The following is a 24,761-nucleotide window of genomic DNA, read 5'->3' on the forward strand; positions in this document are numbered from 1 at the left end:
TGAGAAGGGTATGAATACGGAGGGAGGTGCCTCGGATTGAGGTAAGCTGTGTGCAAGGAGAGAGGCACAGTGCAGGCCTACACTTGAGCAAGACTGCAACCAATCAAAAACTACAAATTGTGTTAAACCGTTTGTAAACTGCAGCAAAAATTCTGTCAGCACCCATAAGCATTTTGGGATACAAATCTGACACACTATGAAAACTCTTATATTTTCACTATTCTTCAAGATTGATGGAAATGCATCCAAAAACAGAATTGTCTTCATATTATTTTATGCACTGTTAATATTCAAAGCATTGACAGAGGAATATACATACAATTTGGCACACATGGTTCGGACCAACAGAAAGACTTCATCACATTTAAAAGGAGTGCAGGTTGGCAGGTCCCCACAAAAGAGTATGAACTTTGAACTTTAAACCCTTGGATAACAAAACAGACAAACAAACGGAAATATAAAGGTAAATTAAAATAACATATTAAGTAAAACATCCTCTTTTTTTTTTGTTTTTACTGAAGCGCTTGTTTCTCACATGGCACTCGGAACAGAAGCACCGTCCACAGGTTCACAAAGGGAGCCCAGCAGATTAGAACAGAACACTAACCAGAGGCTGACAGGACACAGTCACTCCCCACACCAGCGTAGCGGTCGTACTCCAGCCCAGTTCACTCCGCCCTGCTCCACATTTTACTTCACACAGTCAAGGATGGATGAATGCTTTGATTTTAGCTGCCACCCAGGAGAAGTTGGCCCGGGCAGGGACTGGCAAGCTGAAAATGAGGGGACCTTTATATGAGTGAGAGTGTGTGTGTGTGTGTGTGTGTGTGTGTGTGTACGTGCCTGCATGCGTGCGTGTGTGTGTGCCACCTGTGTTTTCAGTGAGCTTCAGCAGATACACTGGGAGTGGATGATGGGAAACAGACTGCAAACCTGGAGCAGAATCAAAGCCTGCGTAGGACTAGAGTGCGACTGCCATGCCTGTAAGTGCAATAAGATCAGCGAGCAGAGTGCAAAAATACTAATACCAACTGTCCTCATAACACAGGCCTCTTATCAGACAGGAGGGAAAGATAAAGTAAGAGGGGAGGGTTGTAGCTACATAATACTGTAGCAGAGTAGTGTGAGGGGGAAATGTGGCATGGGTAGGGTGGGTGCTTTTAAAACCTGACAAATGACCTGAGGGGACACACACATCTTCACACACAATGGCACACCACACACAGCACATGAGGGAGGCCACTCATGCTAACACAACAACTTTTTTTCATTTTTTTTTTCTCCAAACATTTTGTTTTGTGTTTTTTTACAAAGTCACTAGTCACCACCTGAGTCTCAACGCTGAGGCCGGGCTCACAGACAGGTAGGCAGGCAGGCAGCCAGGTAGATAAAAGTTTCAAAGTTGATATCCTCCTACATGAAAGATTTAGAGTCCACCCAGTGGGATTTATGCTAAAATGCTAAGGATTTACTCCAATGACATTTCACCAGTGAGACAAAATTCATACTGGCCATTAGGGGGAGCGGTGCGCTGTTTTTGCCAGCACACTGCTAATTGCACACATTGTCAATACTCTGTTTAAATTTCACTGGTTGGGAGTGCAAAACTAACAACCTAGAAAACTGCTCCACCTCTTCATCTTTATCATCTGAAATCCGACTGTTGGCAAATATAGAGTCAGGGAGGCAGAAAAGAGAGACACAGGGAGAGGGAGTCAGAGAAACAGACCACAGTGCCTCCTCTGACGAGCCTGACGCCTGTTGCTATGCCGACCATAGAAAGGGAAATGGAAAGAGGAGGGAGAGAGAGTGTAGAGTAGAGACAAGCAGGGGGGGCGAAGTATGGACGGCAACTTAAATTGAATTCTCCCCTCCACAGGTCAGGGTGATCGACAGGCGAGCGGCCGCTGTGAAAGCAGCAGAATGCCATGGAATGCCTGGAGGAGGATCAGGGAGGAAGAAAGCCTGATCCTGAAGAAAAAAGGACTGATAGTCACCTTCTTAACTTGCTCATTTCAGACGTTTCACTGTCTCAGCATGACAGTGCCTCTTTCATCACATTCAGAGTGTGTATGTGTGCGTATTTGTGGCTTGTTTAAACAGAAACAAATTCTCTCTTAATTGGCACTGCGAACTTCTTGCCAACAGTTGGTCAGCTAGAAAAATCTGTAACTAAGGAGAAGGAAGCTGAGCAATGAGTTCTGCCTCCCTATTCAACACTGCACAGAAAGGCTCATTATGAGGACAATTCATATTCAGGCAAGTGCAAAACTGTAGTCACTACATTAACTGCACTGAAATGGGATTGGAACACATGCATTATGGAGCGGTCTCATTCTACACTCATGGAGAATGATAAAAGAAATATCGAAGAGAAGGCCATATATATATATGATAACCAATGTTAGGCCTTCTAGCACTAACACCATTGTCTGAGCAATCAAACATCATGATCAAAACCAGGATGCAAATATCTCCAGGGGAGCTGGGGTGCATCAGCCAATCACAGGCATCTCTGACTCATCCTCAGTGACATAACTAAGCGTTGGATACTAGAAGAGCAACGTGTGGGTGGGTGCGGTTCTCTGTTTATCTGCCTGCCTTTGTGCCTGTCTGTGGGTCCGGCCCGTGGATGGGTTGGGGGCGGTGGTGGTGTTGGTGTGGGACTTTGGGGGGGAGAGAGGATGAGGGGGGAAGAGGAGGTGGCAGGTGGAAGTCAGAGCAGAACAATTTAGCACAGTGGGAGTTGAGGTGTGGAGGGGCATAGGGGTCGAGGGTGGGGCCGGAGTGTGAGCAGGGATTACGGTTGTCAAGGAAACAGTAATTTGCCCCAGGCCTGGACCGTACCCACAATCCTCCATGGCTCTTGTCTCTCGTCATTCCAGATGGGAAAGATCTTTCGAGTGTTGCGGCTGCCTTCTCAATCTTGTGAGGCAGAGAGATAGGTTTCGGTGCTTACAAGGTGTTACAAGTGATTGGACATTTTTTTCTTCTTTTTTTTTTTTTTTAGAGATAAATGCAAGAATACAGGATGGGAAGGGGGTGGGTGGAGCCAGGCCTGAGTAATCACTGCCACTGTGGAGTCGAGAGGGTGAGGCGGAGGGGAGGTGGACGAGATGAACGACTGACACTGGTGTGATCATTTTGTAATCTACCCTTCTAACTCCTTCCAATCCTTTCTTACACTCCACCCCACCTTCCCACCTCATCCATCTCCTTCTTCACCCCCCACCCCCCACTCCCCCTGCTCCCAGGACACAAACTCTCTGCTACTCTGCTTGACTATCCGTCCCTCCCTCTCACTTCTCCTCCTTGTTGGGCTCTTCCTTCTTCTCCTCCTCCTTCTTGGGCTCCTCTTTCTTCTTGTCGTCCTTCTTCTCCTCCTTCTTGCCATCGTCCTTCTTCTTGTCATCCTTCTTCTTGTCGTCCTTCTTCTTGTCCTCCTTCTTGGGCTCCTCCTTCTTCTCCTCCTCGGGCATCGGCTCTGTGTTGAGGATCACTTTGCCGATGTTGTTCCTCTCCTGCATCTTTCTCATGGCATCGCCCACCTGCAGGAGGGATAGAAGGAGAAAGATGGTTACATAAAGCGAGATTAAAGAGTGAAGGGTGAAAGGACGACAAGGAAGATTTTAAATACACCTGTCATTGAGAAAAATCTATTGCGATAACACTTTAGTAGCCAGTTTCTCCTCCACCCACACATTTCCAAAGCAATACGAGCCTCCTCGTATTTAGTTCCTCTAATCTTCTGTTTTGATACCACAGACTAGAAGCACATTTTACAGGCTCAAATATAACTTTAATATCCACTATATGAGAAACTGCATTTGTTTAGATGAGACTGTAATAATCTTTGAGGGGAAATGAAATTGTTGCAGCAGCAAAAAGCAAAGAAAAAAAGGGATAACAGAAGGATAACCAAATAAATGAGTGGAATAATATGTACCGCAAAGAGATACTTTCAATATCAGAATGTATTAAGTATAACTATAATGAAATGTTTATGATTATACGTAGACAAAAACGAAAATTGAGACATGAAGCAGAAAAGTAATCATTTCATCTAATATCCCAATGCCACCGAACAACACATTTATTTCAAATCAGAAAATATCATCTCTACATTAAAATGTGTTGATCATTGTGCATTTAAAGTTAAGGACAGAAAGGAGGGGGCGTGAGGCAGATTTCCTGGAGTCTGAATGATGGAGTTGGATCTGAGACCTTGGTTCAATCCTAGTCTAGTTTGGGTGTCAATTCTAACAGGTGCTGGCGTTTAATGAAGGGTCTGATGTGAATTGTTATATCATCATTTCTGTAAAATTAAGTTGTGAGCCAGTGCAGATGATTCAATCAATAAACTGCTGCTGTCAGATAGTGCTACATCTCATTTTTAAACAAATGAAGAGGGAATTTTGCACTAAAACTTTAACCTCTTACCATTCCTGATAAATTAAGCGAAAACGCCAATCCAAGGCATGCCCAGAAGTTAATTGTAATCTGTTTTTGAACCATTTGGAGTACATGGAGTCTGTTGTCTAATTTAAAATGATGCAACAGCAGTCCGTGGGTATTTATTGATGTAATAATTTGTTTTGGACTAGATATTTTACTGGATTAGATCGTGTGGTCCTTTGCCTATGTAACAAGACTAGTTTTGTCAGAATATTATTCAATTGGTGGATTACTATGTGGCCTCATAGGTGTGTTGCCTCAATTCTTCATTTGTTTGCTTATTGAGGTGTTGAGTGTTGACCTGCTATTGTGATTGTATCTTGAAATGGTTTACATCAATCGAATCACAAGAATCTTAGCTTTCTAGAGATATGTCGCATGAATAACCACTCAAACATAGCAGTTGTGTACAGGCCGTCAGAATTTTAAGAGGTTAAAAGATTTGTGTAGATCAGATCACGTTTGTTTTAGCCAAACTTAAGAACGTGAGTGTTGTTTAAAGATAGACTTGGAAAAATGTGAACCTATCCTTTGGCAGTGCTTGTTCATCACAGGTTAATACCCAGGACACAGCCTTTATCGGGTTAAAACAGTGGTAACTTTAGAGGTGGCTAATCTGATAACGGAAGAGCTTTATACATAGTCAAAATGGTCTTTAGTAAACTAGTAAATGTTTTTAGTCTGTAGAACTATAACATGTTTGGTCTGTGACATGAAAGCTGGATTTAATAGAGTTAACCAATCATCTTGCTTTTGGGGACAGACACTCTTGTGTTGACAGCAATCAGCCCCATCCGATGATGGATCGTCTAACTTGGTCCCACTGACTGTAAAACATAACGAGGAGAGGAGAATCCCCACCAGACCAACCCCACCCTCCTCTTGACCATCGAGCTCTGTCCACTGTCTGTTCCTGTCTCTGTCGCTTCCCCCTCCCTCCTTCCTCCAATCCCCCTCTTCATGCGAGCCAGGCAGACCACCTAACGACCAATGCCATGGCAACTGCGCCATCTCCTAGCAACGTAAAGCCTGGCTAAAACGTGGCCCTGACGACTCAGACACATGGTAAAGAGGGGGAGTGTGGGAGTTTGAAGTGAAGGGGAGGAGGGAACGAAAGGGAGCAACTGGTGTCCTTCAGATGAGAAACACGCCTTGCCGAAACTGAAAGGGAGGGTGGGGGCAGTCCGCGAATTATAAGAATCATCTTCAATGTGAATGAAAGTCACAGTGAGAGCGACTGAGGCTCTTTTGACGACTCCACCCACTTCCACTCTTCACTGTCGCAGATCTGTCGATCTGTCGACCTCTCTGGCTTCCAGGCATCTCGGACAGGAGGGTGCTATTTGCGGCTGCAGACATGATCCATTATTCTCCTGGGTATCAGTGCATATGTAGATAATGAACCAAGAGAAACCACAGGAGGGAGGGATACCGCTAATTTCTAAATATTGTCCAATCATTGTTATTGATTATTGGAGCAAAAACGAAGGGGGGACGGAGGATGGAGGAAGGGCTGTGATGGATTAGGTCAGGATGTGGCATCTGTATTCAGCTTGTAATAATCAATCACTTATCTCATTAACTATCACCTTTTTGTCTTTGATGCATATACACTGGAAACTTTCCACACCCGATCGCCTTAAGCCAGACTGAAATATACCTTCTTCTCTCCTCTGTTGTTCCACGCTCCTTCCATGTCTCGTTCTCATACATCAGGGCCCCTCCCTAAGACAGACGCACACACTGACTAAAGGATGTCACCATAGCAACAAGAGAGAAAACGCAAAAAGGATACACTGTGAGGAGGGAGAAGGAGAGAATATAGCAAGATGGAGAGAGACAGAGAGGGAGTCAATAACCTAAAGACAGAGAGAAAGAGTTTGATATAAAGAGCAGACAGATGGAGAGGCAGAGAAAGAGCGTCAGATGGCGGAGAAAGACAGCGGGTGTTTCTCTCTGGCCGCAGTAACACAGGCCAAAATGCTGACCAGCTCCGACTCTGACAACAGAAGATGTCAGCCTCTGACTCGCTCTGTATTTTTCACACTCTCTATTCATATCTGTTAGCAGTGTTCATTTTGTCAGCAACAATCTGACTCTGTCTGGCTGACTGAGTTATGCTTGAGGAGACAGTGCTTCTTGTGGACAAACTTTGCCTGTTTATTGCTGAGATTCATTGAATCTGAGAGCCACACCCAACTCCTGAAGATCCCACTGCAAAACCCATGCACACATAAACCCAGCTGGCATTGGCACATGAATTCTGGGTGACTGGGTTGTAAGCACATGGCGTAAAATATGATGTAGTTCAGGTGTAAATGCACCCATGCTATGCGGTGCACAGTGATGCATTTAGTCACACTAATAACCAGGCATAAATGGATCTGAAACCTACATACAAAAGCCGTTTAATGGAAATACATATTGGAGTGTGGATTCAACCTAAGAAGACAAAACAACATTTCAAATAGTCATATACATGTCTGGAAAACTAGATGCATTCGTTGGATGTTAAGGATAATATCTTGGTACAAGTAATTTGTTTAGAAATGAATTCCAGGTGTAAAGGGATGGGGAACCACAGTTAGACACAAACCTGCTCAAGATGCCAAGTGGAGTCGATGCGGGGCTTGACCTTGCCCTCCTTGTAGAGATCCAGGATGGTGTTCATGGCCTGGGTGATGAGCTCCATCTCCCCGTCCAGGTAGCCCAGATGGAAGCCGCACACCGACTTGTTCCCCTGGATCAGGCTGAGCGTGTGGATGGAGAACTGATGGTACCAGTTCTTGGCCACGGCGAGCAGGTTTTTCTTCTGGCCGGCGAGCATGTTAGATGTACCTGAAAGAAGAGAAAGAACCTCAATCTTTACTCTGTGGGAGAGAAAAGCTAAGAAAGACAGTGTGTCTGTGTGTGTGTGTGTGTGTGTGTGTGTGTGTGTGTGTGTGTGTGTGTCTGTGTTTTGTATTCTCAGGTACATTTCTTTTTTGTGATTAACATTTATTTATTTATTTTTTAAACAACATACAAAACATTCAATTTGCAACATGTGAAGCACCCCTTCATTCCTCCGTCTGGCTATGTGCTTATCCATCCCGTTTAGGATTGACCCATCTCCCAGAAAAAATAATCTTGGGCTGAATGGAACCTGGGTCCCTGCAATCCGACATGGTAGGTTATCATGTATCCCAAATTCCTGGACCTGATCACAGGACCATAGGACATGAAGAAATTGGCCGTCCTCTGTCTTACATTTCCAACAATTTGGTGTCTTTCAGACCAATGCTGGAGGGAGTCCAATAGAAGCAATGCATAATCTTGAACTGAATGAGGCGCACCCTCACATCACGTGACATAGTTTTAATATTCCTTCAGATTCTGTCCCACTCCTCTTCCTCAGGTACATTTCTAAATCCTTGTGTATAATTGATTTACTGATGATGTAATGTTTAAAAGTCTGTTTCATTTTTTATCACATTATCTGCCCCCTTACTCCCACTTTTCCCTCACCTGATCATCAACTTTTCTCTTTTAGCATCACTCGGTTACTTAATTGACAGAAAATAACTAAACAAATGTTGTCAATACATTCATCTTGGGCTTTGGTGATATCGCATCTTTTCATGTTTTCCAATTTTATGACATGTTATGGGCCAAACACTAATGGACAAAAATAAGAGACTGGTTCATCTTTAGGCAGCATGTCAAATCCACATTAAGTCCTGTCAGGTACCTCTACTGGTTAGTTCTGGTTTATATCTTTGCTCCGCCTCTCTCACACTCTCACCTACACCTTCCACCCGGAAAACCTCTTTAGCACTTCGTCTCTCATCTCTGTCACCACATCCGCCTCCTATTCCTTCCTTTTGTGTTCCCATTGGCTCCTATGCTCTCTGTGTCTCTCTCGGGGGAAACAGGCAACACAAAGCATGCTCTGAGAGAAGAGAGGGACCCAGCTACATTCAGACACATTCCAGGTTTCGTGTGGATAGAACGCCCATTGTTCCGCCATGCATACTTCTGATAAGCTGGAAGAGAAGCAACCAGCAAAAAGGGTGGGGAGGACCTGGGAGGGGGGGGGGGACACCATGCTGAGTAGTGGGTTTTTGTGCAGCATGCAAAGGCAAGGCCCTGTTCTTCATGGATGCCGACCCCGCCCACTATTGCATGCATGCTGGTTCCAGATTGGCATCGCCACAGAGCCAGCGTAAAGGCCTTCCCACAGATGACACACAGCACACTGAGGACATGGACTTCTACAGAGAGGTCACACTGCCCACCAGGAAGCAGCTTTATTCTGTCTGTGTGGAAACCCATTACTATTTCATGTACTGTATTCATTTGCTTAACAGTTACGCTACAGGATTTCGTTGGAGTTTCTATTAAAATCAAGCAGTCTAAAATAACGGAATTTGCAGCTGCTTGTCCGAATATTTTGCAATAGAGTGGAATACTATTTTAAAATAATAAGTGAGCAGTAAAGAACTTACAGATAATCATAATATATACAGTATTAGTATGAGTTTCGAGGGTATTTCTGTCAGCTGCTAGCTTGTGCAGGTAGCTAGACAACTTAAAAGGTAACCGCTGTACTTCCTACCATGCTGTGCAGCGCTGCCAACAAGCGCTGCCACATATTTGGATTCAGGCATTACATAAGAAGTTCTGGTAACTTTAAAAAAAGATTTAGAATCTTGGTTGGAGAGATACATACAGCTTGGGGGCAAGCTCTGCGTGAGTCTTTTCCACGTTTGCTTGTGGTGGTTGAGACTTCATTTTTATTTGAGATTGGCTCATAAAAGTGGTTCTGAATCTGATTATTTTGTGTGGAAAACTGCTCAAATTGGCAAGCATTTTCCCAGACCGACCATTTTAACCAAATCTAATTGCATTAACTCTTGCCTATTCTTGCTCTGTTCACTCATGGAGGGGCTGTGTCCTATCACTGAGGATTTAAATGGCGCTGCTCCAAACTTGGCTCTACACTGAAAATACCTGATCTACATGCAGGTTACTACTTACCATAGGTGATAAGTTTCCCCATAGGCTTCAGCAGGTTGTAGGCCTTATGGGTGTCTGATCCTCCGAGAGGGTCCAGTATTATGTCCATCCCTGTCGCAGGAGAGAGAAGAAGTTATTACTGGTGTGAATTCAGCGAGAGCAGCCTGCCATGCCTGCAGGTCACTAGGAGGAGCAAGTGTAGCCAAGTTGTGCCATGTTTACACAAAGACAAACCCATACGTATGCCAAGAGAGGAGAGGAGGAGAGCGGGGTGAGATTCTACTTATGTTATGTTTCCTCATTCTTGTCACTGATAAGACAAGAGGGATAAAACGTCTCTCCGTCACTGTCCATTCCATTCCAAGGTGGAGCAAATAACAAACCAACCTCTGAACAGATGGTAAAGAATGGCAACCTAACTATGAAGGTTTCTCTGTGTCTTATTAATGTCTGGCCATGAAGGCCTGGCTTTAATGATGTTGCTTTGTGCCAGAGGGGACTCCTCAAATTGGGCTACCCCTCCTTGCTGCGTTAAACCCTGGTTCTATTGACTGTGGGAGGCTCACAGCAGGACTCTGCCTTGACCACAGCACAGATGAATTGACAGAGAGCCAAGACAAAGGGAAAGGTAGCGAGCAGGGCTGCACATTGATCCAGGCTTCTAATTAGATACATTCTGTCTAAAGTGTCAGTTCTCGCTCTCTTCCTATCTGTCTCTGTAATGTCTGTCTGTCTCGCTCCATGCGCCAAAGAACACAGACAGGGTTGGAGAGGGGACTATGAAATGAGCATAATAACAGTCTCCATCCTGCTAGGAACACAGCAGTAGGCGAAAGAAAAAAAAAGAAGAAAAAAAACAGGAACTGGATGTTGTTTCATTTTGCTGAAAAGCAGCGTTTTTCTCGGCGAGTCCAGAGCCACATCTCCATAAAACTCTGTGGATGCATTATTGATAGCGATGAGAATCCACAGTCGCTGTTTAGTGAAATGAGTTTGCTCGGTAGGAAAAATGACTCCCTAAGCTGTCAGTCTAGTGTACATGGCAGCCAGCTCTGCTGAGAATTGTGTCACGAGAAAAAAAACAAAGTGTATGAAAATATATCATCTCACTGCCTGCAGTCACACAGTATTGCTTTGTGCCAGTGGGAATATATTGATCCGGACTATGTGCTTTATGAAACAATTTCTGTGAAACATGAATATTGATGGAACCTTGATTACAGATAGGTGACACTGGTAAATTATTTCCAATCCCTGCACACATAAACTCAGAATTTAGAGTACTTTGTCTCAAATTTCTCACCTTTCGGACTGATCTTGCGGACTTCCTCCACATAGTCCTTGGTGCGATAGTCAATGGGATGTGTGACTCCACCCTCGCTGATGGTCTCGTGCTTGCTGGCGGATGCCGTGCCGAACACAGTCACATCCTTCACTGTCTTGCACAGCTGAGTGGCTGCAATACCCACACCACCTGAAGGAAGAGGGGCAGGGTTAATAAGCAGTTATGATTTTGTGAAAAAATATAAATTTCAGGACATGACTTGTGATTTATTCTATTGCAAATACTATTGACAAGGATTCGAAGTTAACTGAACATGGTTGTTCAAGGCAATGCCAAGACCAGAATGAAACTCAGCTGAACAGAAAGGCACCTAAGAATTCCCATTCCACACGTATTTTCTATGGCAGGTAAATTTGATTTGCATTATTTATTGTCCCAGACAAGCCAGTCAATAACAGTGTGGATGTGTTTTGCTCAAGGGTATGTAAAGAGCGCATTAAACACAATCACATTACCCCGACTGGCCTAGGGAGAATAGACACCCACACACAGATGCACAGACACACACACACACACACACACACACACACACACACACACACACACACACACACATCCAACTCAGGAGAAAGTAGCCATTGTGGCTCAAATAACACGTCATTTTTTTGGTTCTCTTATTCAAGACAACCTGTCTAAAATTCCACAGGAATAAAAGTTTTTTAGCAGTGGTATCTGTTTTGTTAGGAACGGAGAGTTGGATGACATTCTATTGCAAATTACATAAACACAGCTCCTTATAACCATGCCAGCTGAAAACAAAATGTCCTACATTGTCCAAGATAACTTTTATTAAAGACAACGTGCTGTGAGACTGTGTGCTGCAGTGGATGTTTCGGATATCTGTGTTTGTGTTCGCTTTATTTGAAAGTGTGTACATAGTTGTGGCAAATGCCTCTGCCAATGTTTGCTAAGGCAGCCAGAGCAAGAAGTAATAGGTTACTGATAAGCAGTGGCTTGTTTTAAATGGAGGCTGACCTGAGGACTTGAACTGAACGGCATCCATAAAGGTCATTTATGCCTGACCAAGTAAAGAGCACGTCTTATCTGATACCAGAGAATAAAGCAACACAAAACATGTGCATTTACATCCATTTGTAATGGCATAGTGGAGCTGCCAGACCGCTGGACAGGTTTAAATTAAATGAATGATGAAATCTTGATTTGCTTGCTTACTAAACCCAACATTTAATATGCACAACCAGTGAGATAAAGAAAGGCAGGAAGGCAGGCACATGCACGAGAAGGCCTATGCATGTGTGATTAGACTTGTGTAGAAGTCACCAACGAGGAAGATATATTTTTAATCTAGCACATTTCTTGTTCTCATGTGACATCAATAAAAAAACGCTTCTTTCTTTATCTGTATAAACTTAGACAACAAACACACACACACACACACACACACACACACACACACACACAGAAATGACATATTACATCAGACTGTTACTTCCACCATTGCTGTCCAATGAAAACCATGTATGTCCAAAATGTCAACTTTTCACAAGCTAAGAAAATCAGCCCCGTTTCTAGTTGTTTGACAATGCATTTTAGGGAAATCCATTGGCTTTTTAAATAGCTTTTTCAGCTTACAATGTAGGAGAATTTTCTCAACCCATAAAGGTACACTTAATCCTTTGGTTTATCTGACAAATTCAAAATCACAAAACATGGATAAAGATGTTTTCCTTGGACAGCTACGAGCATCTTCTATAGTCTATTTTACGTACTCAGTGTAACTGGACTAATGTCAGAAATATCATGTCTTTATATCTTTTATATGGAGTAGAACATTAGATGACACTGATGCACCTCTGGTCCCTCTTCATCTCAGCATAGAAAATATTCTGAGCCATTGAACCAGTCTTAGGACAATTTTCTCAACGACATCCTGGCAGTTAGTGTGTGAGGCTGCACTGTCACATAAAAACAGCACTGACACTGGCCAAAAAAATTAACTGAGATGTAATGATAAGATTAGTGCCAAATCACATTATCCTCTTTATTAATCTCTGTTCAGGAAACGCTCAGCATGAAAAAAGGTTCATTTCAGGGCCCTTTAAAGCGCCCATATTATGCTCATTTTCAGGTTCATAATTGTATTTTGAGGTTGTACCAGAATACAAAAAACACCATATTTTTGTTGTACTGCACATTGCTGCAGCTCCTCTTTTCACCCTGTGTGTTCAGGTCTCTGTTTTAGCTACAGAGTGAGACATCTCACTTCTGTACCATCTTTGTCAGGAGTCGCACATGCGCAGTAGCTAGGTAAGGATCACATCAGCTAGCTAGCTGTTTCTCTAACTGCAGTCAGTACAAGGCAGGATTAGCCGGGAGACTTCTTCTAAACGAGGGCACACTTCCAACTTTGCGTGGAATACCTGCAGAACAGGGACATGTAAGTAGTTCTTTTGTAGATTATGGTGAACTTGTGTGTGTTGTAGCAGTGTTTTGCCATTGAGAACGAGGGGGCTAACCACTAGCATGCTAGCGCTAAGCCCCCCTCATTTCGGCTAGTGTGTAGAAAACCCTGCAGATTTTGAACAGCTCACCCAGAGACTGAAGGCAGGACACATTCAGAAACCCATAACTTTTCAAGTTTGTATGCATGTGGAAGCACCAGAGACACAAAATAACACCCCAAATCCCAGAAAAAGTGATTTTTTCATAATATGGGCACTTTAACTTGTTTTAAAAATCCTCTGAGTGCTTTGTTACAGAAAATAGTCCGTTGATGTAAAAACAGGCAAGACAAGTCATTTGAATACAACCCATTTCCTGCCCTCTATTTCAGTGTAAAGATCAAAAAAATGTTTTGATCTGTGGTTCTCATCTTAGAAGTCCATTGCACTGCATTACTATAATCACGCTTGACACAGAGCAGAGAATTGAATGAGAAAATAAAAATCAAGGCTGTTGCTGTTGGATGCAAGTGTTGTTGCGGCTGCGTTATAACAGCACCATCTCTCCTTGTCCTCAGTGAGAAACCAAGTTTGTGTTGCCAAGGAAACCTTAGCCAAATTGCCAGTGATGACTGAGCAAAGGGAGCCATTTTGTGTCATTGACTGTTCTTCCTTTGGGCATATAAGAGTCATTTAATGGCAATCATATGTTTGTCATCAGTTTATATTTCACAGACTGGGTCACTTGTATACATATTTTTACACATACAAACACTAGTGAATGTGCGTCAGTTTGCCTTTGACACAGGTTTTTACACATCAGCAACTGTCTGAGGTAGAAGGGAAATCAAAAAAAGTGAGAAAATGAATATGCATTGTCTGAGTGGTTAAGAGCTGTTTTTACTAAATGTCTCTGTCGCATAGTAGCAACCTTCACATGTAGGTGTGAAAAAGTGACAGGATGATGCATCCATTAATCCCACGTACTTACAGCCAGGCACTGGCATATTAATATTTAACTAACACTGCTGTCATAAACACAGTGATTCCCCTTCTGTTTCTGCTGTATGAAGTCAGTGAGCAATGGAAAAACAACCTCTGCAGAAATATTTATAACCAGGCCATAAACCATTATTTAGAGGAATAGAACAAAAAAATATTTGAAATATACAGATATCTTTTGTTTCTTAAAAATTCCGGTATGTAAAAACATATTTCCAGCCAAAGAAATATGGTGCCTAGGGAGGAAGAAGGTACCTGTTTCTGAATCCCTTGAGAACAAACTCCTGATCGCCCATCACAAGACTGTTGAGCTGTGCCAAGAACCCCTTACTGCTCCCCACCTCACTTTACACACACACACACACACACACACACACACACACACACACACACACACACACACACACACACACACACACACACACACACACACACACACATCCATACATAGATCACAAGGGAGACAGAAGTGGGGCTGCAGCCTTGAACCGTCCTGAATGACTGATCAAATTAGCTTATCTTTACAAATATGCACAGAGATTAAAATATTTACCTTTCATTAAACCGGTGCTTCAGTTCCCATTGTTTCCAGATTCATAGTTTCTCTATATCTCTTTCTCTAGACTAAAATCATCTTTCTTGGTAGGGGTTGAGTGTGATTTAAGACCATCCACAAACCCTTTCCTCGGGGGTAGAGAAAACAAATTCTTGCTGCTAATTGCATTTGCTCTCCTCAGGATTCAATTGAATTGTTTACACTTGGAAATTACATAGGAAACGTCAAAAAGCATCCATCTATCTATTTTGTTTTTCCCTTTCTCTCTGGAGAAACAGGATACACAGTAGGGTTTTGTCTTCCTCTGAATCCTTGCATACTCACATTTTGGCACAAATTGATCTTGGCTTCCATAACTGTTAGGAGTGAAGAGGAACTTACAGCAAAACACAGTGGAATCCAGACTGACACTGAGGCCACTGTTATTGCTCCACACCCAGAGCTTAACAACATGGGTGGGTGGGGAAATCAGAAATGTTTTTCGTATTTATGAAAAAATAATTGGATGGACGTGGACCTGGTTGGCTCAGTGGGTAGAGCAGGCGCGCATATATTTAGAGGTTTATGCCTTGATGCAGAGGTCCAGGGTTCGACTCCGACCTGTGACAATTACCTGCATGTCTTCCCCCTCTCTCTCCCCTTTCTCACCTGTCCTGTCCATTAAAGGCGGAAAAGCCCAAAAAATAATCTTAAAAAAAAAATAAAAATAATGGGACGGACACCACATCTGCCTCGTCCCAATTAATACATCCCTCATCGACAGCTCATGCTTCTTGTCTAAATAAAAGAGGAGCTCACATCACAGCATTTCTTCAAACTTTGTGAGCCAGGCTATGATCCTAGGTGTTAGTCGGGGGACGGATGGTGGCCATATGTCTACTGTCAACACCTGAGTGATGACTGGTCCCTTGTGTCTGTGCTCCGTGTTGTTTTCTTGTGTGAGTTATTCTGCATTTATTTCCACAGTTCCTCAAGGACTCTCGTCTTTCTTAACCTATCATTAGCCTGCAGTGGTAGTGGCTGAGAAAGAATGAAATACAAACATGGACCCAAGCATCTCTTTTTACCCAAACCCGCTGTGGCTGCGCTACAACATCAACAAGCTGAACCAAATAAATGAACTTTTTATTGCTACTTTGTAGAGTTCAAATGAGTCCTGTAACGGTGATAGGAGCTGTGGTTGGCTGTTTGTGAACGTTTACTCTTGAGGTATTACTCTGTATTATGTAACCTTGGTGTTTTTTCTGGGACGACTGTGTAAGTGTGTGTGTGTGTGTGTGTGTGTGTGTGTGTGTGTGTGTGTGTGCACACACTGTGGGCTTGAAGAGCAGTTTAATGTGTTCTCTCTGATGGTGAATTTCTCTTCGTGCAGCAGAGAGGAAGCCCATTTTTAGTTACTGGGTGAGTGAATTTTAAAGAAAAAACATCCTTTGGTGAAGGTGGTCCTGTGATTTCCTGAGTAAGGATTCTCACACTGTGAACTAACACAAACACAGAAACACAACACAATGCACATGCACATAATATGCATCGGTGTGTATGGACCAAAACAATTTATTTCTGACATAAGCCACTTTCTTTCCTCGCATGAATCCGGGTGCAAAATGAAACACAAGCTTGTGCACACTCATCCAGTTTCACACAAGCAGGTGTCCTGACACAGGTTTCACATACACCTGCGACTGTATGTGGTGGTTAGGGTGGGGGGTGGGTGGATGGGGTAATTTGTCAACGGCTGCAGCGATGAGAGCGTGACGAGCGATGTGATTGGTGGGGTAGGTTGGAGTTTGCCCTGGTTTCCCTCCCCTATCAGTGCAGCTGATCTGCCGCCGGCAATGCCAGGCCTGGGGAACACAGAGACGGTTCAACCACGCAGCCCAGACTCCCGCTTAGTGGTCAGACTGAATTAGCATTCTCTAAACTAGGGTAAGACCTCCAGAGCAGACAGACCGGAGGAGAGGAGAGGGAACCATTTTCAAGGCACATCACATTTTTTCATGGCTCCCAGGAAGAATGGGTCCATAAAAGAGAGAGTTGTAACTACACTTGAGCTAATGCTTAAACAGCAAGGGACTTCGTTAACTGGTATATAATAAATGAGAACAATAATCTGTCTGCGGGAGTCCTAGGGGAAATAACATACATAGAAATCTATATTTATTTCCCTTTAGCTCACGAGTTTCTTGCAATCACCCAACCTCCAAAAAAATTATTTGCTTCTCATTTTTCAATCCCATCTGCAATCAGCTGTGCACTGAAAGCTCATATGGCTGAGGCCCTGCCTGAAGGTCTGACAGCAGTCATGAAGATCTACACCAGGATAGAGCTCTCATTCACCATACCCAAGAGATCCAGCCACCTGTTCCTCTTGCTTTAACCCTTGTATTGTCCTTCGTGTCATAGGGACTTGGTTAGTTTATTTACATTTTGTATTAGCCTGTCCAAACGCGTTCGATCGCATCACGGGTCTCTGGGACTCCCCCGTACAAGTTCAAGTGAAATGACATCACATAGTACACGGTCACCGGGGGACCCGAAGCTCAATGCCATGCCAATGCAAAAACATCAAATAAACTGAACGGGTCCCGGGGACCTGAAGGACAACACAAGGGTTAAGCATTTACAGTACACCTCTGACAACACTTTTCTAAGATTGTGGTACAGAAATGTTTAAGGCCACCTTCCCTGTCAGACACAGCTAATAGAGTCAGTCGTTTAATTCCAGAAGTTAAAGTCCTGTTGATGTTTTTTACTGACAATGTTACATGACAGGGCAGGAAATTCTGCTGATGAGAACATGCATAAGAACATATGTATCTGGTTCTTGTGTAGCTAAAAACTTAAGGAGAAAGGTCACCTGCAGTACAAACCCCGAAGAGCATGTCAGTAAGAAACATCCAATTAAAACTTAAAATAATATTATGTTTGTGCCAGCAAAAGTGAGTCAAACCTTAAGATCAGGTATTGTAGATAGTAGTTCAAATTAACTGCATTTCAGATTGAGGGTCAATTTCGGATGAATTTGGCGACTATGGTGCATTTCTTTGTCCCCAATTGCAAATGTGAAGCATCCTGAATTTACCACAGCTCTGCATGTCCAACTGGCTTCAGCACAGTATTTAGAGCAATCTGTCATACCAAATAGACAACTGAAAAACATGATTTCTAAGAAACAAAGTAAAATAATTGTAACTGATGGCATTACCATAAACCTATAATACCATTAAATTATCCAATGGCAAAAATGACTTCCAGAACCAGCAGCTCAATTCTATAGATTGCCATTAACAAGGATTTAACTCCTTAGCTGTGACTACTGTCACCCATCACCCTCATGGGTATATTACACCCACATGCAGGAGCTAGAAGCCACTCACATCAATGGTTTCCAGATAATCCTCTATGTAACCTGGTGTAACTCTATCCTATACACAGACACTCCAGCAAGAAGCAGCTGCAAAAGTATGGAAGCCACCATAATTGGCTGGTAGGAAAAATAAAAAGTTTAGTAACAGTTAGCTTAAACAGCACTGAGGATGTGTGGAATCTAACAGACAAACCTCAAACACACTACTGTGGAGCTTTATGACAGGAGATTATTGATAATATATGTTATTTATCAAGTTGGAAGCCACAAACTCTGGCAGAATCGCATCAGAGCCAAAATGTCACACAGGAGGAGGTGGCTGAGGGCATGAAACTAAATTATAAGATCAATTGATAACACGGACTCCTGTACCACCACCTAATTTATATTATGCATTCCACATCTGCGACACAATGCTTGACGTTGGCCTGCAGTCAATTGAGAGCTCATAAATAAAACAGAGGTGGACGTCATCATTGGATGCAGCAGAGCCCCTTATGGATGCAGGAATGTGTACTGTGGGTGTGGTGGTGGGGTAGCCGGCCAGGGTTCATAAACATTAGGACAAGTTCAGGGAGAGGTCAGAGGAAAGGTTGTTGGCCGGGCACAGTAGAAGACCCACGAGATACATCCAAATGTCGCTGAACTTTCCCCCGCCCAAGCCCTCTGGGGAAAACAAAAGGAGAAACGTGTACTCGTTCCCCGATGACGAGGAATCAAGCACGGATATGGCGAGGTCACGCAGAGGGAGCGGAGGTTACGGAGAGCCGGAGGGGGAGGAGGAGAACGGAGGATGCAGATGTGCGGTGCGTTGGAGAAGGGAGGCACGATGGGAGGAAATACAACAAGCTATTGTTTGGAGAGAGAGGACAGGAGCAAACCCACGGGAGAGGCAGCTGAGGACTATTCACCAGAGTTTATACACACACACACACACACACACACACACACACACACACACACACACACACACACACACACACACACACACACTCTAAGCACCAGTCGAGCATTCTGCGCTGGTCACCTGATTGAGATGGCTAAAGTTCACCATGCTTTTGAGGAAATTATATTCTTTATGGAGAGCTCTTGACATTACCTGCAAACATGAAACAATGGAGAAGCGATAGGCAGGAGGATGGATACCCATCATCATCCCTCTGTAAAAGCCGTCGATACAACATCAGGTTTAACAGGTTATTTGCCATATAGAGCTGTCGTTGTTCAGGTTTTGCACCAGCAATATTTAAGATCAACACATTTATGATGATCATTCAATGTGACCAGCTGCAAAGTTATGTTGTCATTTCTGTTTTTTTACAACCATACCTTAGTCTCCACTCTGAACAACTTTACATTTTATCTGAAACTCTTACACTTAGTTTGACATGAGACATGACATTTGGGAAATTTATTCACTCGGACTTAGATGAGAAGATCGATAGTCAGCTGGAGCCAGCAGCCAGTTAGCTTAGCTTAGCATCATGACTGGAATCAGAGGGAAACAGCTAGCCTGGCTTTGTCCAAAGATTAACAAAATGTGTCGACCAGCAGCTCTCTAATTAACTTATATCTCTCCTCTGTTGTTCTTCCTCAGTTTCTCCCTTGTCTCCCCTACTTAAGGGTTCTCCTTATCCTAATCAAGGGTCTTAGGATAAACTGTTAACTTGTGTAACTCATAAAGCACTCTCAGACATACAGTATTAGGGATTTTGGACCATATGAACAAAATTGAACAAAACAAAAATGAACAAAAATGACACTATTTATTAATGACAGGGTCACAAGATGAAGAACCTGACATATCTTGACTGAAATACCTGTTGAAGATGATGAACAGACATGAATATTATTACATTTTGTAATTGTTGAATTGGTTATTTGTTTAACTCCAAGTTCCAGGGGCTTTGGACACAAAGTAATCTAAAAGTAATTGAAAAGAGGATAATCGTTTTCCTGATGTACATAAATTAGTGGATTACATCCTTATTATGAGAATAAACAAGCATTTTTTGTGACAGAAGAAGAACATTGCTCCTCAAACACAGTCTATGGCTGCTGTTTGGTAATCGTGATTAACAAACCGTACCATGTGAGGGTGAAAAAGAAATCGCTTCTACTCCTCGGCTGAACAAATAGGCCCAGTTAATCTCATGTAAAAGCTTACTATTTTATCTTTGCAAGACATGGACTGATCTAGCAGGAATGTAGTGTTGTGCAGGCATGTATGCCACACAAAATCACTACTGTTTAGTTGGATGCAAAACTGTATATGTAATGGTCAGTTGCAAAGTATGGTGAGACAGGCTGACGAGTTAAAGTAAAGCCATTCAACCACTGTAATACTGTGTGTGGTTAAATGGGCTGTTCACTGGAGCTGTGGGCAGGGTTGAGTAGTAACAGAGTACTTGTTAATTACTGTTTCACAATCAAAATACAATACATGCTCTGTTAGTTTTTGATGTGTTACTTAGAACTGTTTTCACTCCAGATACTTGTGAAAAAAATACATAAATTCTTGGCAAACATTTAAACTGAAACAAGGAATTTGTATTGAGGCAACAGTGGTGGTTTTCTACATTTATATGTGACACATTACAGTCAAATTAATGAAGTGAGTGCAAAGTAACTGCAAGTAATCAGAGTTCATTACTGAGGATGGATAATACTTTAGTGGATCCAAACCAGGGGATCAGGATCCCCATCCGGGTGTTTCAAGATGAAAGGAGAAAAGAAAATGTATGTGTGACATACTGTAAAGTTTTAGCTCTTCAGGCCATAATAAGATATTCATGAGAGATAAACATAGATGGGAAAATCTCTTTGATCTGCTCACAACTCAGACATACCTGTGACCTGAGGATGGACTGTAAAGCTATTAAGCCAAAAAGGGAACCACACCCTTAAATTACATTACTGCAGTGCTGCAACTAACATTTATTTTCATGATCAATTAAAGCAACGATTCTTTTGTACCTTAAAATAATGTTTCCAAAATCGTTTCAGTGGTTCATCAACTCGTAACAGGGTGAACGGCACTTCTGCATTCGCTTTGCGGCCCTCTATCAGCTATAACCACACTATGCAAGTTTGACAGATCGGGTAGCAGATCTGTACTTTGAATGACAGCGGTAATGGACAATTCCACTTCCAACCTGTAGGGGGACCGAAGAGTTCAGCAGGTTTATCAGTGAATCTGGTTTGGTTCTGTAAAATGTCGAAAATGCTACAAAATGCTTGTTAAATTTCCCCAGAGACCAAGGTGATGTCTTCAAATTGCTTGCGTTGTGCGAACAAAGATATTCAAATGACAGTGATATAAAACAGAGAAAGCAGATACTCTATACATTTAAAAAGCCTGAACCAGTGAATGTTTGGCATCTCGCTTGATAAATGACTTAAGTTAATTATCAAAATTGATTGTCAATCGACTAATATATTAAATAGATTCCGTGATATTTTCACAAATACATTGCTATGTTACAATTTTGCTAAAACAACCAGTTCCAGAATTGGAATACATTTAGTGAGGAACACCCTGTCTGCAATTTCCTGAAAATGCCAGACTTGAGAAGACAATCACAATCTCACTTTCTCTCTCTCTCTTACTTTTCCATACTTTTGATCTCTCTAATCAGAAAATATCAGACCCACACTCCAGCTTCCAGCACCATGTGAGCCATGCAGCCCCACGACGGAGGGAGGCGAAGGATGTGCACATCTCTCCCACCACTACTATCATGTTCACTGCTATTAACAAGAACACTTTAAAAGTCTCAATGGAGAGGCGTTGTAGAGCATACAGTATGATAATGATTTGCACATGCAAAGAATGACAGAATGCAGTGAAGCAGACTGTTAAGCAAATGTTTTTGTCATAGCCTCAGTGATGTGCTTTTACAATCCTGATGTCCGGACAGCTGGCGAGTCAAGACTGGCAGCCTGCCCTGAGAAACCAGAGACGCCGCCTCGACCAAACCAGTGGGGGAAAGTGTCTCGCACCACACTTCCACAGCATTCCTCCTATAGCAAACATAATCTGCACAGAAAATCTGGCAAGATGAGTGATATCAGCTGGATGAAATGGTGAACGCAAACATTTGGGATTCCTATGCAAACCACTAATCCCACAACTATGAGTCTGTTAGCTGTCAGTCAGCTCTGGGGACACTGCACGGTTTAACGGTATTCTTACATATTCATTCCTTTTGAGTGTTATTGTGTTAGTACCAAGGGATACATCCACCTGGGCTGGCAGCCTACTACAGCTCTCTGTCTTTTTTTTTGTCTCACAGAAAGAAAACGGGCTCAGGTTTCATCGTGTGCTTGATTCTCTTAGCCATTCACGCCCACACACTGTCCCAAATGCAGAGGGATTCCTTTCTGACTCCCTCTGCACAGACAGAGTAGGAACAGGAGGAAAAGTGTAAGCTGTACACCGGCAGACACAGAGAGAGAAATGGGGAGAGAACCATTTCTTTTGGCTAATGCACTCCCCATTCTCTCCAGCTGGCCTGATTGTGTAAACACAGCAAAATCAAATGCTCTCAGGCTCAGTGCATCACACCCCAAAACAGGTGCTTTTACTCCCTCAATCCCCATCTTTCCCCCACCCACTCACTTTGAACTTTGACCTCACAGTCCAGGTGGCAGGTGCTCCAGTATTAGTGCAGTCCTAGAGAGTGAAAAGCACTGAGCCATATCTCATACTTATGGACAGTGGGACCTTCTCCAGCAGCCATAATTCATATAGAAAAAAGAAATGCATAAACAGGAGGTGCAGAGAAGGAAGAAGTCTAGTACAGTAAACATTCAAAAGGCGTTTCCTTAAAGTCATAATACAAGCTTTGCATCTTTGTGTTGAGCTTCTGCAGAGGATTTCAAAAATGATTCTCTAGAGAAGGCTGGTGATAATATACTAAATTATTTGTGATTTGTGTTGCTGCTAACTACAGAACCAGTTAGAAAAAGTCCTGGGCTGATACTAATATTAAATTGATTAAATGTGGTTTTCAGTTGCAGGATTACAACATAAATCGACAGTTGTTCATAGATACTACAGCAAACAGTAAAACAATGTTTGCTTTGGTTTGTGAATGAATTATTAATCAATTTATAATTAATTCAACCATCATTTAAATGTATGACTCTTTCATGAAGAGTGATTCATCCATTCCCAACCTAAGATTGACATAGATTAAGAGGGTTTAAGTGTGCCCTATGTGCATGTGTGCCGTGTGTATCCTTCTCTGTATTTGTCTCTTTACCTGCAGCAGCGTGGATGAGGACACTCTGGTTGGGCCGCAGGTTGCCAAAGTCAAACAGCATCATATAGGCAGTGATGTAGTTCACAGGGAGGGCCGCTGCCTCCTCAAAGCTCATGCCCTCTGGGATGAGGAAGGTGTGGGTTGACGGCACCACCGCCACCTCCTGCCACAGTCCAAAGCGGTTCAACACCATCACCTTATCGCCAACCTGGAACAGAAGGCACAGGAAGACAGGGGGGTGAGAAGAAGGTAAAGAAAAGGGCTCTTTGTCTGTACCTGTTTCCAGTTACTGAAAACAATGTAACTTAAAGCTTTAGTGCGTAACGTTTTTATAATAATGAACGTCCGTTACATTCAAGCCATTGCCAAATGAGTTGCTACAAAGCTAGTTAAGACTATCGGCTCCACAAAACTCTCTCTGTATTTCTCAGTATGGCTATGTTTAGAAATTGGTAGAAACTCGAGTAAAGATAATTACCTACTCTTAATAGTACATGATGTTTTTTTAATCCTCCGTGTACGAAAGGCTTGTATCATGTGGATGCACCGACAGAATTGTTGTCATTACTTAGAATTCCTCATGGGGGAGACAGAAACTACGCACTATAGCTTTAACCTAAAGGCGCTGACACACCAACCCGATTATCGGCCGTCAGACAGTCTGGCGAGGTCGGTGACTCGAGTCTGTTCGGTGTGTTCCGTGCCGTCGTCAGTCGGAGGAGCTGTCGGCGTTCATTTGGGCCGATTTGACTTGTTGAATGGGCCAGTGGGCAGTCGGACTCAATGACCAATCTGATTGGTGGAGTGCTAACCCGGAAATGACGAGCGGGATGAGCGTGACGAACGCCTCTCAAAATCTGACGAAAATCTTTTAAACTGACCTTTGTCCATCTGAAATGAAGACAGATTCAGCAACTGTATGGCCTATTTCTCGCTTAAAATGTTTTCAGAAACATGTTTCGGTGAACTATTTTCGTAAAATACGAGATCGTATTCCGAACGAGCCGCCATTATGGTCGGTTTTGAAATTCGGGAGAAGCCAGACCCACGTGACGCGTTCGTCCAATCAGCTGCCGGTTTTAATTTTTTGGGCAACAATACAGATTAGCGCCGCCTGCTGTTATGGAGATGTATTACATCTCACGCACGTGCAGAACGTACGCTCAAGTCAGCGTCGCTTCGGTGTGTTCTGAGGCACTTTTATGACCAACTCGGGGAGGCAGTCAGTCCGACTGCATTTTCTGCCAACGGTTGGCCGTCGGGTTGGTGTGTCAGAGCCTTAACGCAGTGATCCCCAACCAGGGGTACTTGCAGACAGTGGTGGAATGTAACTAAGTACATTTACTCAAGTACTGTACTTAAGTACAAA

The 24,761-nt window shown here is 43.0% G+C and overlaps 1 protein-coding gene across 1 annotated transcript in view; it reads right to left on the reverse strand.

The window, feature by feature from the left end:
• Positions 1 to 257: 257 nt before the first annotated feature.
• Positions 258 to 24,761, reverse strand: part of vat1 (vesicle amine transport 1) — a 30,160-nt gene continuing 5,656 nt past the window's right edge. The window contains exons 2-6 of the mRNA XM_078270438.1: positions 23,393 to 23,600; positions 10,757 to 10,927; positions 9,475 to 9,564; positions 7,052 to 7,293; positions 258 to 3,548 (exon numbers count right to left, since the gene is read on the reverse strand). Of these exons, the coding sequence (XP_078126564.1) occupies positions 3,300 to 3,548; positions 7,052 to 7,293; positions 9,475 to 9,564; positions 10,757 to 10,927; positions 23,393 to 23,600 (960 nt within the window). The 3' untranslated portion in view covers positions 258 to 3,299. The remainder of the gene's footprint in view (positions 3,549 to 7,051; positions 7,294 to 9,474; positions 9,565 to 10,756; positions 10,928 to 23,392; positions 23,601 to 24,761) is intronic.

The sequence above is a fragment of the Sander vitreus genome, chromosome 15 (assembly GCF_031162955.1).
Source record: "Sander vitreus isolate 19-12246 chromosome 15, sanVit1, whole genome shotgun sequence".
In the NCBI taxonomy this organism is placed as follows: domain Eukaryota; kingdom Metazoa; phylum Chordata; class Actinopteri; order Perciformes; family Percidae; genus Sander; species Sander vitreus.